At 45.4% G+C, this 16,302-nt stretch overlaps 1 protein-coding gene across 2 annotated transcripts in view; it reads left to right on the forward strand.

The window, feature by feature from the left end:
- LOC129862827 (proteasome activator complex subunit 4B-like) overlaps positions 1-16,302 on the forward strand; it is a 100,839-nt gene that overhangs the window by 21,527 nt on the left and 63,010 nt on the right. For both annotated transcript variants that reach the window (XM_055934847.1, XM_055934857.1), the window contains 9 exons: positions 1,521-1,565; positions 6,944-7,093; positions 8,275-8,338; positions 8,544-8,618; positions 9,200-9,322; positions 9,664-9,756; positions 13,173-13,438; positions 14,396-14,582; positions 14,717-14,871. In XM_055934847.1, coding sequence (XP_055790822.1) covers positions 1,521-1,565; positions 6,944-7,093; positions 8,275-8,338; positions 8,544-8,618; positions 9,200-9,322; positions 9,664-9,756; positions 13,173-13,438; positions 14,396-14,582; positions 14,717-14,871 — 1,158 coding nt within the window. The remainder of the gene's footprint in view (positions 1-1,520; positions 1,566-6,943; positions 7,094-8,274; positions 8,339-8,543; positions 8,619-9,199; positions 9,323-9,663; positions 9,757-13,172; positions 13,439-14,395; positions 14,583-14,716; positions 14,872-16,302) is intronic.

Below are 16,302 nucleotides of genomic sequence, written 5' to 3' on the forward strand. Positions count from 1 at the left end.
GCAGGGTGTTTGAGCTCAGGGTGTGTGAGTGGTGGAAAGGCAGGGTGTTTGAGCTCAGGGTGTGTGAGTGGTGGAAAGGCAGGGTGTTTGAGCTCAGGGTGTGTGAGTGGTGGAAAGGCAGGGTGTTTGAGCTCAGGGTGTGTGAGTGGTGGAAAGGCAGGGTGTTTGAGCTCAGGGTGTGTGAGTGGTGGAAAGGCAGGGTGTTTGAGCTCAGGGTGTGTGAGTGGTGGAAAGGCAGGGTGTTTGAGCTCAGGGTGTGAGTGGTGGAAAGGCAGGGTGTTTGAGCTCAGGGTGTGTGAGTGGTGGAAAGGCAGGGTGTTTGAGCTCAGGGTGTGTGAGTGGTGGAAAGGCAGGGTGTTTGAGCTCAGGGTGTGTGAGTGGTGGAAAGGCAGGGTTTTTGAGCTCAGGGTGTGTGAGTGGTGGAAAGGCAGGGTGTTTGAGCTCAGGGTGTGTGAGTGGTGGAAAGGTAGGGTGTTTGAGCTCAGGGTGTGTGAGTGGTGGAAAGGCAGGTTGTTTGAGCTCGGGGTGTGTGAGTGGTGGAAAGGCAGGGTGTTTGAGCTCGGGGTGTGTGAGTGGTGGAAAGGCAGGGTGTTTGAGCTCGGGGTGTGTGAGTGGTGGAATGGGAGGGAATACTTGAAGTTGTCCAATAAGAAACATTAATTTCATTTTTTTTCTTTGCATGCACTGAGTACAACCCAGATTTGTTTAGTCAGGCTAGGTGATTTAAAAAGCCTAAAACAATAGGCACCCTCCATTTAAGGTCAACTCTCTCTACTGTCAAGATCAGCGTTCATTACAAGTATTAACGGCTAGACCTCCTATTTACATAAAGCCTCAGTCCCAGTCATTTTCTCTCCTAGACAATTCCCTAAGCCCAATAAAAAGCCCCATTCTGATGATTCTGAATGAACAGAGTACATCTGTTAAATGATTTACCATTCATGTTCCTCAGTTACACTGCTGGCCCAGGGCCATCCAGGACAGAAGTTGAACGGCCCTGGAATAGTCACATTGTTGTAGTCATTGACTTTAGTTTTGTTTATGTTTATGTAGTCCTTTTGTTACACTATGCCAGTTTGTGTGTCCCTAATTTCCTTGCTGTTTCTATGTACACACATGGTCCTCACATCCCTTACTTTTGATCAGTGCTTGAGTTGAGCCGCTCCAGACACTTGTCTCTCTACTGCTTGATTACAGACCCCTCTTTCAGAGTACTTGCTCTAAAATATGAACACTGCTGTAACTTAAAATGAGCACCACAGCTCAAGTGAGTACCCAAGCCAGCACCTTTCTCATTACATTTCAGGCACCGCTTTTGATGAGCATGTACTAAACGTGGAATTTCAATGTGAGTGATTTGGCTGTACCTGCATGCAGTCAGTCAGCCTCATCATAATTGCATTGGTGTGTTCAGTGTGCTCGTTATTTCATTAACAGCCACCTCTGTCTGTTCTGATGTGTCAACACCTCTCTCTCTCTCTCGTTCCTCTTCTCTCTTGTCTTTTCTCTTTCCCCCCCAGCTCGGTGGAAAACGTTCTGAAAACACTTGTGAAAAGCTGCAGACCGTAAGTATATATTTTTAAACCCCTATATGAAATATACTGTATGTCTTTTTAAAGAATTCAGTTGCTGAGCTCATGGTTGCGTTTACTCTTGGGACACTTTTGGTGAACACTTACACAGGCATATCATCTGAAGAGTTATTGTATCATTACAACTTGGCCTGTTATCCATCTGTTCTTACTTCAGAATTCCTGCCATTTAATGATAGACCTGGAGTAGAGATGCACACCAAGGCAAGGGACTATTATGGATTAAACAAGAGACATTCTGTGAAACTGAACTGTCAGGAAGAAACCTCCTTTTGGGACTTAGCCTAGGTCTACTGACTGACAATTTGTCAAGGTCATGCTAGCTAGAACTCCCATGTGGTCTAAGGCACTACATCGCAGTGCTAGCTGTGCCACTAGAGATTCTGGGTTCGAGTCCAGGCTCTGTCACAGCCGGCTGCGACCGGGAGACCCATTGGGCGGTGCACCATTGGCCCAGCGTCGTCCAGATTAGTGGAGGGTTTGGCCGGCAGGGATGTCCTTGTCCCATCGCACACTAGCGACTCCTGTGGCAGTCCAGGCACAGTGCACGCTGACACGGTTGCCAGGTGTACAGTGTTTCCTCCGACACATTGGTGCGGCTGGCTTCCGGGTTAAGTGGGCATTGTGTCAAGAAGCAGCGCGGTTGTGTTTCAGAGGACACATGTCTCACGACCTTCGCCTCCCGGGTTCGTACAGGAGTTGCAGCGATGAGATAACACAGTAACTACCAATTGGATTCCACGAAATTGGGGAGAAAAAGGGGTGCTAGCTAGTTCCATCCCTGGATGACAGGCAAGGATATATTTTGCATTCTGATGTATATGACTCCATCACACTCCTTGCACATCAAATCAAATTTATTTGTCACATGCGCCGAATACAACAAGTGTAGACCTTACAGTGAAATGCTTACTTACAAGCCCTTAACCAACAATGCAGTTCAAGAAAAAGTAATGAAAATATTGATCAAATAAACTAAAGTAAAAAATAATACAAAGTAACGCAATAAAATAACAATAACGAGGCTATATACCGGGGGTACCGGTATCGAGTCAGTGTGCGGAGGTACAGATTAGTTGAGGTAATTTGTACATGTAGGTAGAGGTGAAGTGACTATGCATAGATAATAAACATCAATTAGCAGGAGTGTAAAAACAAATGGGGTGGGGGGGTGTCGTCAATGTAAATAGTTCGGTGGCCATTTGATTAATTGTTCAGCGGTCTTATGGCTTGGGGGTTAAAGCTATTAAGGAGCCTTTTGGTCCTAGACATGGTGCTCCGGTACCGCTTGCCGTGCGGTAGCAGAGAGAACAGTCTATGACTTGGATGACTGGAATTTTTGACAATTTTGGTGGGGGGGGTTCCTCTGACACCGCCTAGTATATAGGTCCTGGATGGCAGGAAGCTTGGCCCCAGTGATGTACTGAGCCATACACACTACCCTCTAGCGCCTTACGGTTGGATGCTAGCAGTTGCCTTAACAGGCAATGATGCAACTGGTCAGAATGCTCTCAATGGTGGATCTGTAGGACTTATTCAGAATCTGGTGATCCATGCCAAGTCTTTTCTGTCTCCTGGGGGGGGAGAAGGTGTTGTCGTGTCCTCTTCACAACTGTCTTGGTTTGTTTGGACCATGATAGTTCGTTGGTGATGTGTACACCAAGGAATTTGAAACTCTCGACCCGCTCCACTACAGCCCCATTGATGTTAATGGGGGCCTGTTAGGCCTGCCTTTTCCTGTAGTCGACGATCAGCTTCTTTGTCTTGCTCACATTGAGGGAGAGGTGGTTGTCCTGGCACCACACTGACAGGTCTCTGACCTCCTCTCTATAGGCTCTCATCATTGTTGGTGATCAGGCATACCACTGTTGTGTCGCCAGCAAACTTAATGATGGTGTTGGAGTCGCAGTCATGGGTGAACAGGGAGTACAGGAGTGGACTAAGCACGCACCCCTGAGTGGTCCCAGTGTTGAGGATCAGCATGGCAGACGTGTTGTTGCCTACCTTTACCACCTGGGGGCGGCCCATCAGGAATTACAGGATCCAGTTGCGGAGGGAGGTGTTTAGTCCCAGGGTCCTTAGCTTAGTGATGAGCTTTGTGGACACTATGGTGTTGAATGCTGAGCTGTAGTCGATGAACAGCATTCTCACATAGGTGTTCCTTTTGTCCAGGTGGGAAAGGGCAGTGTGGAGTGCAATTGAGACTGCGTCATCTGTGGATCTGTTGGGGCGGTATGCAATTTGGAGTGGGTCTAGGGTATCTGGGATGATGCTGTTGATGTGAGCCATGACCAGCCTTTCAAAACACTTCATGGCTACAGACGTGAGTGCTACCGGGCAGTAGTCATTTAGGCAGGTTACCTTCGCTTCCTTGTGCACAGGGACTATTGTAACCGCTCACAGGCAGGGTGCCAGAGGTTTGTGTGTGTGCGCGCGTGCAAGTGTCAAGAGGCTTAGTCACTCAGTTGAGTCCCTGAGTTACTTGCTTCTGTAGCGACTGAGACTTAATCCTATTATCCAATCTAATTCTGGCCTGGTAGAGTTTCCTGTTACTGTGAGCAGAGAAGTAGGGATTGAGAGAGGGAGCCCTTTGGGGCCAGGAGTACTCAGCAGCAGTGAAGTAGGGACCGAGAGAGAGGTAGAGGAGAGGAAGAGACCTTTGGGGCCAGGAGTACTCAGCAGCAGAGAAGTAGGGACCGAGAGAGAGGTAGAGGAGAGAAAGAGACCTTTGGGGCCAGGAGCACTCAGCAGCAGAGAAGTAGGGACTGAGAGAGAGCTAGAGGAGAGAGAGGTAGAGGAGAGGAAGAGACCTTTGGGGCCAGGAGCACTCAGCAGCAGAGAAGTAGGGACCGAGAGAGAGGTAGAGGAGAGGAAGAGACCTTTGGGGCCAGGAGCACTCAGCAGCAGTAAAGTAGGGACCGAGAGAGAGCTAGAGGAGAGGAAGAGACCTTTGGGGCCAGGAGCACTCAGCAGCAGAGAAGTGGGGACCGAGAGAGAGCTAGAGGAGAGGAAGAGACCTTTGGGGCCAGGAGCACTCAGCAGCAGTAAAGTAGGGACCGAGAGAGAGCTAGAGGAGAGGAAGAGACCTTTGGGGCCAGGAGCACTCAGCAGCAGAGAAGTAGGGACCGAGAGAGAGGTAGAGGAGAGGAAGAGACCTTTGGAGCCAGGAGCACTCAGCAGCAGAGAAGTGGGGACCGAGAGAGAGCTAGAGGAGAGAGAAGTAGAGGAGAGGAAGAGACCTTTGGGGCCAGGAGTACTCAGCAGCAGAGAAGTAGGGACCGAGAGAGAGGTAGAGGAGAGGAAGAGACCTTTGGGGCCAGGAGCACTCAGCAGCAGAGAAGTGGGGACCGAGAGAGAGCTAGAGGAGAGAGAGGTAGAGGAGAGGAAGAGACCTTTGGGGCCAGGAGTACTCAGCAGCAGTGAAGTAGGGACCGAGAGAGAGGTAGAGGAGAGGAAGAGACCTTTGGGGCCAGGAGTACTCAGCAGCAGTGAAGTAGGGACCGAGAGAGAGGTAGAGGAGAGGAAGAGACCTTTGGGGCCAGGAGCACTCAGCAGCAGAGAAGTAGGGACCGAGAGAGAGCTAGAGGAGAGAGAGGTAGAGGAGAGGAAGAGACCTTTGGGGCCAGGAGTACTCAGCAGCAGTGAAGTAGGGACCGAGAGAGAGGTAGAGGAGAGGAAGAGACCTTTGGGGCCAGGAGTACTCAGCAGCAGTGAAGTAGGGCCCGAGAGAGAGGTAGAGGAGAGGAAGAGACCTTCGGGGCCAGGAGCACTCAGCCTCAGAGAAGTAGGGACCGAGAGAGAGGTAGAGGAGAGGAAGAGACCTTTGGGGCCAGGAGCACTCAGCAGCAGTAAAGTAGGGACCGAGAGAGAGCTAGAGGAGAGGAAGAGACCTTTGGGGCCAGGAGCACTCAGCAGCAGAGAAGTAGGGACCGAGAGAGAGAGCGCCCTTTGGGGCCAGGAGCACTCAGCAGCAAGGCCTGTTAAGGAGTTTAATGAAGATCAATTGCAACTGCAAAGTGATGGGAAGGACATGAGAAGGGAATTGAATAGTAGTACATATTGTTATTTTGGGTTTTCCGGCCATTCAATTGAATTGGATTGTGTTGGTTGAAAGAACTACAGTTGTTGGTCTATAGCTCCGTTGAAGCCATGCAAAACTGCTCTTCTGCGGTCCAAGTGCTGATGCTGTTGTGTTCACACAAACCTGCTCACTATCTGATTACATTAGCTATACCGATGCTGTTTTATATCAGCAAACGCCAGCTTAACTGCCATTGTTTCATATACACATTTTATTTGATTCCATTGCCATAGCTGCGAAAATAGAAATTCTAATGTAATTCATCTATTTGTCTGCCAACCAATGGTTTGTGGCCATGGTCAAGGCCTACGTGCAGCATTGCTCTTTGCATGTCTAGGAGTAGGATGCTTTGGCGTCAATTATTTATAAAATAGTACATACATGATTTGTATGATGACTGCCATATGCACACCACACATTGTTTGTCCTTGGCAAGGGGTTAAACAACTTTATTATGCTCATTTTAGATGCTTGTAGCGTTATGGCTGATATACACCAAACCAAACTACAGGCCTTTATGATGGCACTATAAATACAGGCCTTTATGATGGCACTATAAATACAGGCCTTTATGATGGCACTATAAATACAGGCCTTTATGATGGCACTATAAATACAGGCCTTTATGATGGCACTATAAATACAGGCCTTTATGATGGCACTATAAATACAGGCCTTTATGATGGCACTATAAATACAGGCCTTTATGATGGCACTATAAATATAGGCCCTTATGATGGCACTATAAATACAGGCCTTTATGATGGCACTATAAATACAGGCCTTTATGATGGCACTATAAATACAGGCCCTTATGATGGCACTATAACTACAGGCCTTTATGATGGCACTATAAATACAGGCCTTTATGATGGCACTATAAATACAGGCCTTTATGATGGCACTATAAATACAGGCCTTTATGATGGCACTATAAATACAGGCCTTTATGATGGCACTATAAATACAGGCCTTTATGATGGCACTATAAATACAGGCCTTTATGATGGCACTATAAATACAGGCCTTTATGATGGCACTATAAATACAGGCCTTTATGATGGCACTATAAATACAGGCCTTTATGATGGCACTATAACTACAGGCCTTTATAATGGCACTATAAATACAGGCCTTTATGATGGCACTATAAATACAGGCCTTTATGATGGCACTATAAATACAGGCCTTTATAATGGCACTATAAATACAGGCCTTTATGATGGCACTATAAATACAGGCCTTTGTGATATTTTATTTTATTCTTCAGGTATTTTCCGGAGTCGGCCACCCAGGAGATGTTGGAGGAGTGGCGTCCACTGCTCTGTCCATTTGACGTGACCATGCAGAGAGCAATAGGATACTTAGAGCTCTTCCTCCCCACCACCCTACCCCCAGAGCTGCACCACAAGGGCTTCAAGTGAGAACACACACCTCTGCCACCTCCCCATAGGGTTGCATACTTACTGAAACTCCCAAAGTGCACAGGTTTTTCAGAAATCCCAGTTGAGGGATTCCCTTCCAGCTTATTCCCTTCTGATTACAGGAACGTTTCTGAAATATTTCAACCTTACGACTTCCCAAAACTTGGATTTAAATGACCATTTCAATTTTATTCTTTAATAAAAAATATGAACACTGTGTAAATGCCACAATTGAGATGTATTGTGTGTGTGCAGTATGCTTCAGCTATGAGATGTGTGTGCAGTATGCTTCAGCTATGAGATGTGTTGTGTGTGCAGTATGCTTCAGCTATGAGATGTGTTGTGTGTACAGTATGCTTCAGCTATGAGATGTGTGTGTGTGTGCGCAGTATGCTTCAGCTATGAGATGTGTGTGTGCAGTATTCTTCAGCTATTGTGTGTGTGTGTGTGTGTGTGTGTGTGTGTGTGTGTGTGTGTGTGTGTGTGTGTGTGTGTGTGTGTGTGTGTGTGCATTATGCTTCAGCAATGAGATGTGTGTGCGCAGTATGCTTCAGCTATGAGATGTGTGTGTGCAGTATGCTTCAGCTATGAGATGTGTGTGTGCAGTATGCTTCAGCTATGAGGTGTGTGTGTTTGCAGTATGCTTCAGCTATGAGATGTGTGTGTGTGTGCAGTATGCTTCAGCTATGAGATGTGTGTGTGTGCAGTATGCTTCAGCTATGAGGTGTGTGTGTGCAGTATGCTTCAGCTATGAGACGTGTGTGTGTGTTTGCAGTATGATTCTGCTATGAGGTGTGTGTGTGTGTGTGTGTGTGCGTGCACTATGCTTCAGCTATGAGATTGTGTGTGCAGTATGCTTCAGCTATGAGATTGTGTGTGCAGTATGCTTCAGCTATGAGATTGTGTGTGTGCACTATGCTTCAGCTATGAGATTGTGTGTGTGTAGTATGCTTCAGCTATGAGATGTGTGTGTGTGTGTGCAGTATGCTTGAGCTATGAGATGTGTGTGTGTGTGTGTGTGTGTGTGTGTGTGTGTGTGTGTGTGTGTGTGTGTGTGTGTGTGTGTGTGTGTGTGTGTGTGTGTGTGTGTGTGTGTGTGTGTGTGTGTGTGTGTGTGTGTGTGTGTGTGTGTGCAGTATGCTTCAGTATGTATGAGAGTTTGTTTTCTGATCACCAGGTTGTGGTTTGATGAGCTCATCAGCTTGTGGGTGGCAGTACAGAACCTTCCAGGTTGGGAGGTGGTAAGTTGGACAACATTCACTTGATTGACATACTGGTGTGTGGTAGTATTAGCCGAATGCTGTCTTGACAAGTTGGCACAAACGGATCTGGAACCAGGCTATTGTAGTACAGTTTCCAACATTCCTTTTGATAGACAGAACTTTTAACTATTCGCTAGATATTCCTCAATTAAAGTTTTCCTTATTCATTTGTTTTTCCCCACAGCATCTTGTCAACCTGTTTGCCCGCTTGGCCAACGACAACATTGGCTACATTGACTGGGACCCATATATACCCAAGGTATGGACACTCCTCCATCAATAACATTTGTCTAGCTGTGCCTATAGACCTACCCCATTACTCCACCCCAATGGTCTCTTCTAGCAGGTCCCGATTCACTCCCTGCCCCTATTCCCTTGGTCTTAACACTTTGATGTTTACTGATCTATAAGATGTAAGCAATACAGATATGCATAACGTTGAAGGGTTAGGGCCAAGTGAGCCAGTTGGGAGTGTCAAGTGTTTTTGCAACATGCTGAAATCTTACCCTCTTCATTTGACCTGTGACCTTAGTTGTTGGTGTGCATGTCATAGCAGACCAGACAGTCACTGAAAGTCCTGCCTGTTAGTGGCTCTAACTACTGTATCACATTTCCCTGTTGGTCTTCCTGGCTTGCGAGATGTCTTTCGCCATGTTTTTATATTATTGCCCAACATGCCCTGATCTCAAACGTGATGTAATGAAATGGATGAAAATTATTTTAAAAATCCCACAAAAATAGGAAATCCTGTGATCAGAAAAAGTAATTGGACAATGCATTCAATGACTGGACAGTAAAGTATTCATCTTCTTCACATGGATCGGTCCTTTTTGATTCCAGATCTTCACCAGAGTGCTGCGTAGTCTGAACCTCCCGGTGGGGACCAGTCAGATGCTGGTTCCCAGATACCTGACAAACGCCTACGATGTCGCACACGTGGTCCTCTGGGTCTCCGCTTTACTGGTCAGTCACTATTCACAATCAGTGTTGCCCAATCAATGCTTTTTATAACTCTTCAAGTTTATTTCAATGTTTTCATGTATAATTGACTGATGGAAATTAAGTCAATCATTTTTAGAGGGGTAAAAATACAGTAATCCTACAATACAATGCCAGATCACAACACAATAATACTCTGGAATAAGCATAGTGCTGTTCTGTTGGATACTGCTGTTTCCGGTAGACCTCCAGTCATTGGGCTAACGCTAGTTAGCATTGGCTCACGATGGAATGATAGTTGTGTTAATGGAATAATCCGTTTTGTTTTTCATGATGTTAAGCATCTGTTGTTTGTGTGATGGCAGGGAGGCCCCAGTAAACACGCCCAGGCACAGCTCAGTGGCCTTTTCAACAGCATCACGTCTTTCTTCCACCCATCCAACCATGGACGCTGGCTGGTGAGTCACTGCAGCGCTCACTTCTACAATGTTTACCCAGGCGGGCATCTCATTCTTCTAACAAACCTTTCGTTGCACTGGCATACCTGCACACTCAAATCACAGTAAAAGTGACTAGCTCTCTGAACGTGCCCCACATTCCCCTTCTCCTTGCTCCGGAAGCTTCCCTAGGCCTCCTGGCAGTTCCCTCTCCAAGCCTCAGGGGTTTGTGTACATACCGTTCGTTCAAAAATAATGCCCTGATGACACATAAGAGAGCGGGAGCTGCCAGCAGTGCTATAAAAGGTCAGCCAGATATCCTGGGCTCATGCCATTCTTTCTAGAAACATCCAACCTCCGTCATCAGACCAGAGCCTCAGGCTGCAAGCTGTGTCTTCACAGTCATACACAATCCTTTATTTATGGCAGAGGGATTCAGACCTGGATTCCATTACCAATACTTAACCTGGGATTCATTGAGCTTGCCTGACGCAATGGAACCAATAGAATGGTCACAAAAATGCACACCCTGCTCATCCTGCTCTCCAGGCAGGCTAAAGCAAACGCTAAAAGTTTTTGAACCCAGGTCTGGAGGTAGAGTTGTGACCCCGTTATGTTTCTGGTAAACCCCATCAACTGGTGAGATGTTCTCCTGATTTGTTTTCAGGAGTTAGTCCTATTGCAGTGTAGGGGAATGGAAACAGACAATCTCACGCTCTTGTGATCTGTGTCCAATATAAAAGTACCATGCATCCTGAGTCGGCTAAAGTAAGACAGTAATGTACCTGTAATCTGTCCTCGTCGCTATAGTGACGTAGAGAGACACATCTTTTTTTAGAATTCATCAAATGCCTTTGGCCAGCCCCCGACATTCCCAAGATATCTCATTCTGTCACCCAATAAGGGAACTGATTCTGGGACGGAGATATTTCAGTCTTTATTGAGAATGTATGGGTTCAACTCACCTGAGATAAACCTGTGCAAAATCAATAATTGACCTGAACCCATACTTAAAGTTTCTGTGCAAGTCAGTCTCTCCATGCCCCTTAGTAGCTGTTGGTTTAGTGGATTGGGGAACGGACACAAGGTCCTGCTGTTCTAACAGGGTACTGGTTCTAAAGCCATGCTGTCCTCACAGGGTATTGTTTCTAAAGCCATGCTGTCCTGACAGGGTATTGGTTCTAAAGCCATGCTGTTCTAACAGGGTATTGGTTCTAAAGCCATGCTGTTCTAACAGAGTATTGGTTCTAAAGCTATGCTGTCCTGACAGGGTATTGGTTCTAAAGCCATGCTGTCCTGACAGGGTATTGGTTCTAAAGCCATGCTGTCCTGACAGGGTATTGGTTCTAAAGCCATGCTGTCCTGACAGGGTATTGGTTCTAAAGCCATGCTGTTCTAACAGGGTATTGGTTCTAAAGCCATGCTGTCCTGACAGGGTATTGGTTCTAAAGCCATGCTGTCCTGACAGGGTATTGGTTCTAAAGCCATGCTGTCCTGACAGGGTATTGGTTCTAAAGCCATGCTGTCCTGACAGGGTATTGGTTCTAAAGCCATGCTGTCCTGACAGGGCATTGGTTCTAAAGCCATGCTGTCCTGACAGGGTATTGGTTCTAAAGCCATGCTGTCCTGACAGGGTATTGGTTCTAAAGCCATGCTGTCCTGACAGGGTATTGGTTCTAAAGCCATGCTGTCCTGACAGGGTATTGGTTCTAAAGCCATGCTGTCCTGACAGGGTATTGGTTCTAAAGCCATGCTGTCCTGACAGGGTATTGGTTCTAAAGCCATGCTGTTCTAACAGGGTATTGGTTCTAAAGCCATGCTGTCCTGACAGGGTATTGGTTCTAAAGCCATGCTGTCCTGACAGGGTATTGGTTCTAAAGCCATGCTGTCCTGACAGGGTATTGGTTCTAAAGCCATGCTGTCCTGACAGGGTATTGGTTCTAAAGCCATGCTGTCCTGACAGGGCATTGGTTCTAAAGCCATGCTGTCCTGACAGGGTATTGGTTCTAAAGCCATGCTGTTCTAACAGGGTATTGGTTCTAAAGCCATGCTGTCCTGACAGGGTATTGGTTCTAAAGCCATGCTGTCCTGACAGGGCATTGGTTCTAAAGCCATGCTGTCCTGACAGGGTATTGGTTCTAAAGCCATGCTGTCCTGACAGGGTATTGGTTCTAAAGCCATGCTGTCCTGACAGGGTATTGGTTCTAAAGCCATGCTGTGCTCAATTTCAGTGTACTTACAGATACTAAATGTAATTTACCTCAACCCTGGAAGGCACGCTATCACCACACTGTCTGACACCCCTCTGTCAAGTACCTGTCTGTCTTTGTCCTCATATCTGCCTTCTCTCTAACCCTGTATCTCTCCCTCACACCTGTCTCTCTCCCTCACACCTGTCTCTCTGTCCCTCACACCTGTCTCTCTGTCCCTCACACCTGTCTCTCTGTCCCTCACACCTGTCTCTCTGTCCCTCACACCTGTCTCTCTGTCCCTCACACCTGTCTCTCTGTCCCTCATGAGTTTAGATGGCTCTCAAATTAATCAGGTCTCTGCATATAAATACTTAGGGATATGGTTGGATGATCAAATGTCTTTTAAAATGCACGTTGACGAACTTTGTAAACGGCTAAAAATCAAGATAGGCTTCCTCTATAGAAACAGGACATGTTTGACCTCTACGAATAGAAGACAAATTGCGCAAGCTACTTTTATGTCTGTTATAGATCATGGGGATATTATTTACATGCATGCTACAGCATCAACACTTAAATCGCCGGATGCTACTTATCATTGTTCACTTAGGTTTATTACGGGTGCTAGCTACAGAACTCACCATTGTGTTTAATATCAAAATGTGGGTTGGACTTCGCTGTCCGTGAGACGAGAACAACATGCTCTCGTGTTTGTCTAAAGCACTTCTGAATAAACTACCTTCTTATTTATCATCACTCATCAACATTAGAAATTAGAATTCCTAAAACCAGGTCTCAATACTTGGGTATGGCTGCCTTTTCCTGTTTACGCTCCTTGCCTATGGAATAGCCTGCAGACTAAACTTAAACTTGGGACTCTTGTCTCCCTTGCCCATTTTAAACATTTATTGGAGGATTTTTGTATTGATTGTAACTGCTTCGGGTAATGCAAGTTCTTGTGCTGTTATGGGAATGACCTGTGTGTAAATGTAACAATCTGCTGCTGTATTTTTATGTTATCTGTGATCGTTTTGTTTGTCTGGAGTAGTTTCTTAATCATTGTACCTAAACTCTATGTGTAAACATGAATACGCAGGGCCCAGCTGTAAAAGAGACCTTGGTCTCAGTCTGTGTTCCTTGTTGAAATAAGGTAAAATAATGTCATCACACCTGTCTCTCGAATCCTCACCTATCTCATGTACTGATACCGGTCTCTCTAGTCCTCACACCTATCTCTGTCCCCAGATGAAGTTGATGAAGCTGCTGCAGCGCCTCCCGGCCAGCGTGGTAAGACGGCTCCACCGGGAGCGCTACCGGAAGCCCACGTGGCTCACTCCGGTACCGGACAGCCACAAGTTGACGGAGGCGGACATCACGGCGTTCGTGGAGAGTATGATGCAGCCGGTGCTGCTGGCCATGTTCAGTAAGACGGGCAGTCTGGATGCTGCTCAGTCCCTGCAGAACCTGGCCCTCATGAGACCTGAACTTGTCATACCACCAGTGCTGGAGAAGTGAGTGAAATCAAGCAGTCAGTCAGAAGTGAATGGGCAGTGTTTCCCCTGTCGTTGTTTTGGTGGGGCGGTTCCCAGTACATCTGTTGTCTTAGGGTTGGGCGATATAGCCAAAATATCATATCACCATATTTTTTGGACAGTATGGTGGTATTTTACAGTGGTGTAAAGTACTTAAGTAGTACTTCAAATTATTTTTACTTAAGTCATTTTTTGGAGTATCTGTACTTTACTATTTATATTTTTGACTACTTTTACTTTTACTTCACTACATGATGTACTTTTTACTCCATACATTTTCTCTGACAACCAAAAGTACTTGTTACATTTTGAATGCTAAGTAGGACAGGGAAATGATCCAAATAACACACCTATCAAGATAACATTATTGGTCATCACTACTGCCTCTGATCTGGCAGACTCACTAAACACAAATGCTCCGTTAGTAAATTATTTCTGACTGATGGAGTGTGCCCCTAAATTTTAAAGACAAGTAAATGGTGCCGTCTGGTTTGCTTAATATAGGGAATTAGAAATGATTTAGACTTTTACTTTTGATACTTAAGTATATTTAAACCAAATACTTTTAGACTTTCACTCAAGTAGTATTTTAGTGGGTCACTTTCACTTTTACTTGTCATTTACTCAAGTATGACAATTGGGTACTGTTTCCAACACTGGTGTTTTATGTTTATGAAAAATAGAAGTTAATCATTTTCTAAGTAGTGAATGACCCTAGGATGGCAAGTGAATCCTTAGTGGCTTTAGCAGGCTTTCTCCATGCTGATGGACTTCTCCTCAATCAAGCTAGGACAAACCTGACAGTAAAGTAGTCTCATAAGTTGAACTTTTATTTACTATATTGTTATAGACTATTAAAAAGATCAATACCGGCATGTGGATACCTTAAGATAGGATATATGGCCCAGCACTAATTTATCTGGTCTTCCTCTATAGAACCTACCCTGCTATGGAGACCCTGACAGAGCCCCACCAGCTGACTGCCACCCTGAGCTGTATGATTGGTGTGGCTCGCAGCCTGGTGTCTGGGGGGCAGCGCTTCCCTGAGGGCCCCACACACATGCTGCCCCTCCTCATGAGGGCTCTGCCCGGTGTTGACCCCAATGACTTCAGCAAGTGCATGGTGGGTAATAGAGTTCATAGAAAATAAGCTATTGTAGGCCTCCTACCCTGGGGTTGCTTGGGTACAGATATTGTCATAATTTGGAAGTTGTCTCTGTGTTGCAAGTCTAAGTGTGCTCTCCCTCCTTTCTGCAGATAACATTCCAATTCATTGCTACGTTTGTTACTCTTGTGCCTTTGGTGGACTGCTCCTCTGCTGTTCATGAAAGGAGCGACCTGACATCGGTGGAGAGAGAGATGTGCTCAGCCTCTGCAGAGTTTGAGGACTTTGTTCTTCAGTTCATGGACAGGTATGAGTATGGAGGAAGTCAATATAGGACTCAGGTAGGGTTGCAAAGGATTGGAAACTTTACGGTACATTTTTACAGGAATTTTTCCATGGGAAGTTAAGCCCTGGAATTTGGGGAATTTTGCTTAAATTATTCAAAAATGTTAGCTTATAACATTGAACCTTTTTTGTGGGATATGCATAAGGCAATTCTAGGTCTTGTGACATATTTTGGTTAAGCTATTCCCAATTCAATGGAATTGCAACCCTTTGCATGCACAGTGCATTCTTCCATCGCATGTGCAGCTGATTCTCAAGATCTTGCACACTAATGAGATGCTATTGAGCCCACACTACTACACTGTCTGAGCCAAGGACTACATGCTTTCTGGTAAGTTTTGATTACAGTACTAGGTGGGGCGAATATTTTTTGTTAAGTAGTAAATAGTAGCCTACATCAAAGTGTGTTTAAATCATTTCTAACTTGTTAACAATTTTTTGCTAGTTTTTGCTACAATGTGGGTTTTAGCTTGTTTGAGCCTGCTAACTGAGGCGTGTTAATTCACCTGTTTCCATACATGTTTCATTAAAACATTTATCTTACAAAGAAGTTGTTTAATCTAACTGGTTAACTATTGATCTGTACATGGAATTGTATATATATATTTATTTTTACAATATTTGTTCTTATCTTGTCTTTTTCTTAAAATGCCAGACACTATCTGATGTGTGGAGATATTTCACTGCAGCTAGTGTAGAAGGAAAAGCTGTGTACATTTGCAAATACTGTGCCAAATCATATGTAAAGAATGCAATGGAGATGCCGAATCATCTGGCCAATTTTAGAAAGTTCTCTCAGCGCTCACAACAAGCAACCTCTGACAAAAGTCCTTCTACTTCTATTTGAGGTGAAAATGATGAATAAGACACCTTATCGATAGCAACAGCTCATGGTCCTCCTGGAATCTGTTTTTTTGACTCAATGGAGGAACGTAGTCAGAGAAATGCTAATGAATGTCTTGCTCGAGCTGTGTATGCAACTGGTTCACCTCTGATGCTCACAGGCAATGTGTATTGGAAGAGATTTCTGAATGTTCTTCCCCCAGTATACACCCCTCCAACCAGACATGCTTTATCTACTAATTTTCTGGATGCAGAGTTCAAGTGAAGGTCAAGCAAATCATAGAGAAAGCAGACTGTATTCCAATCATCTCTGATGGGTGGTCGAATGTTTGTGGGCAAGGAATAATTAACTACATCATCTCCACCCCTCAACCAGTATTCTACAAGAGCACAGACACAAGGGACAACACACACGTCTCCATATTGCAGATGAGCTGAAGGCAGTCATCAATGACCTTAGACCACAGAAGGTATTTGCACTGGTGACAGACAATGCTTCGAACATGAAGGCTGCTTGGTCAAAAGTGAAGGAGTCATACCCTGACATCAC

The sequence above is a fragment of the Salvelinus fontinalis genome, chromosome 1 (assembly GCF_029448725.1).
Source record: "Salvelinus fontinalis isolate EN_2023a chromosome 1, ASM2944872v1, whole genome shotgun sequence".
In the NCBI taxonomy this organism is placed as follows: Eukaryota; Metazoa; Chordata; class Actinopteri; order Salmoniformes; family Salmonidae; genus Salvelinus; species Salvelinus fontinalis.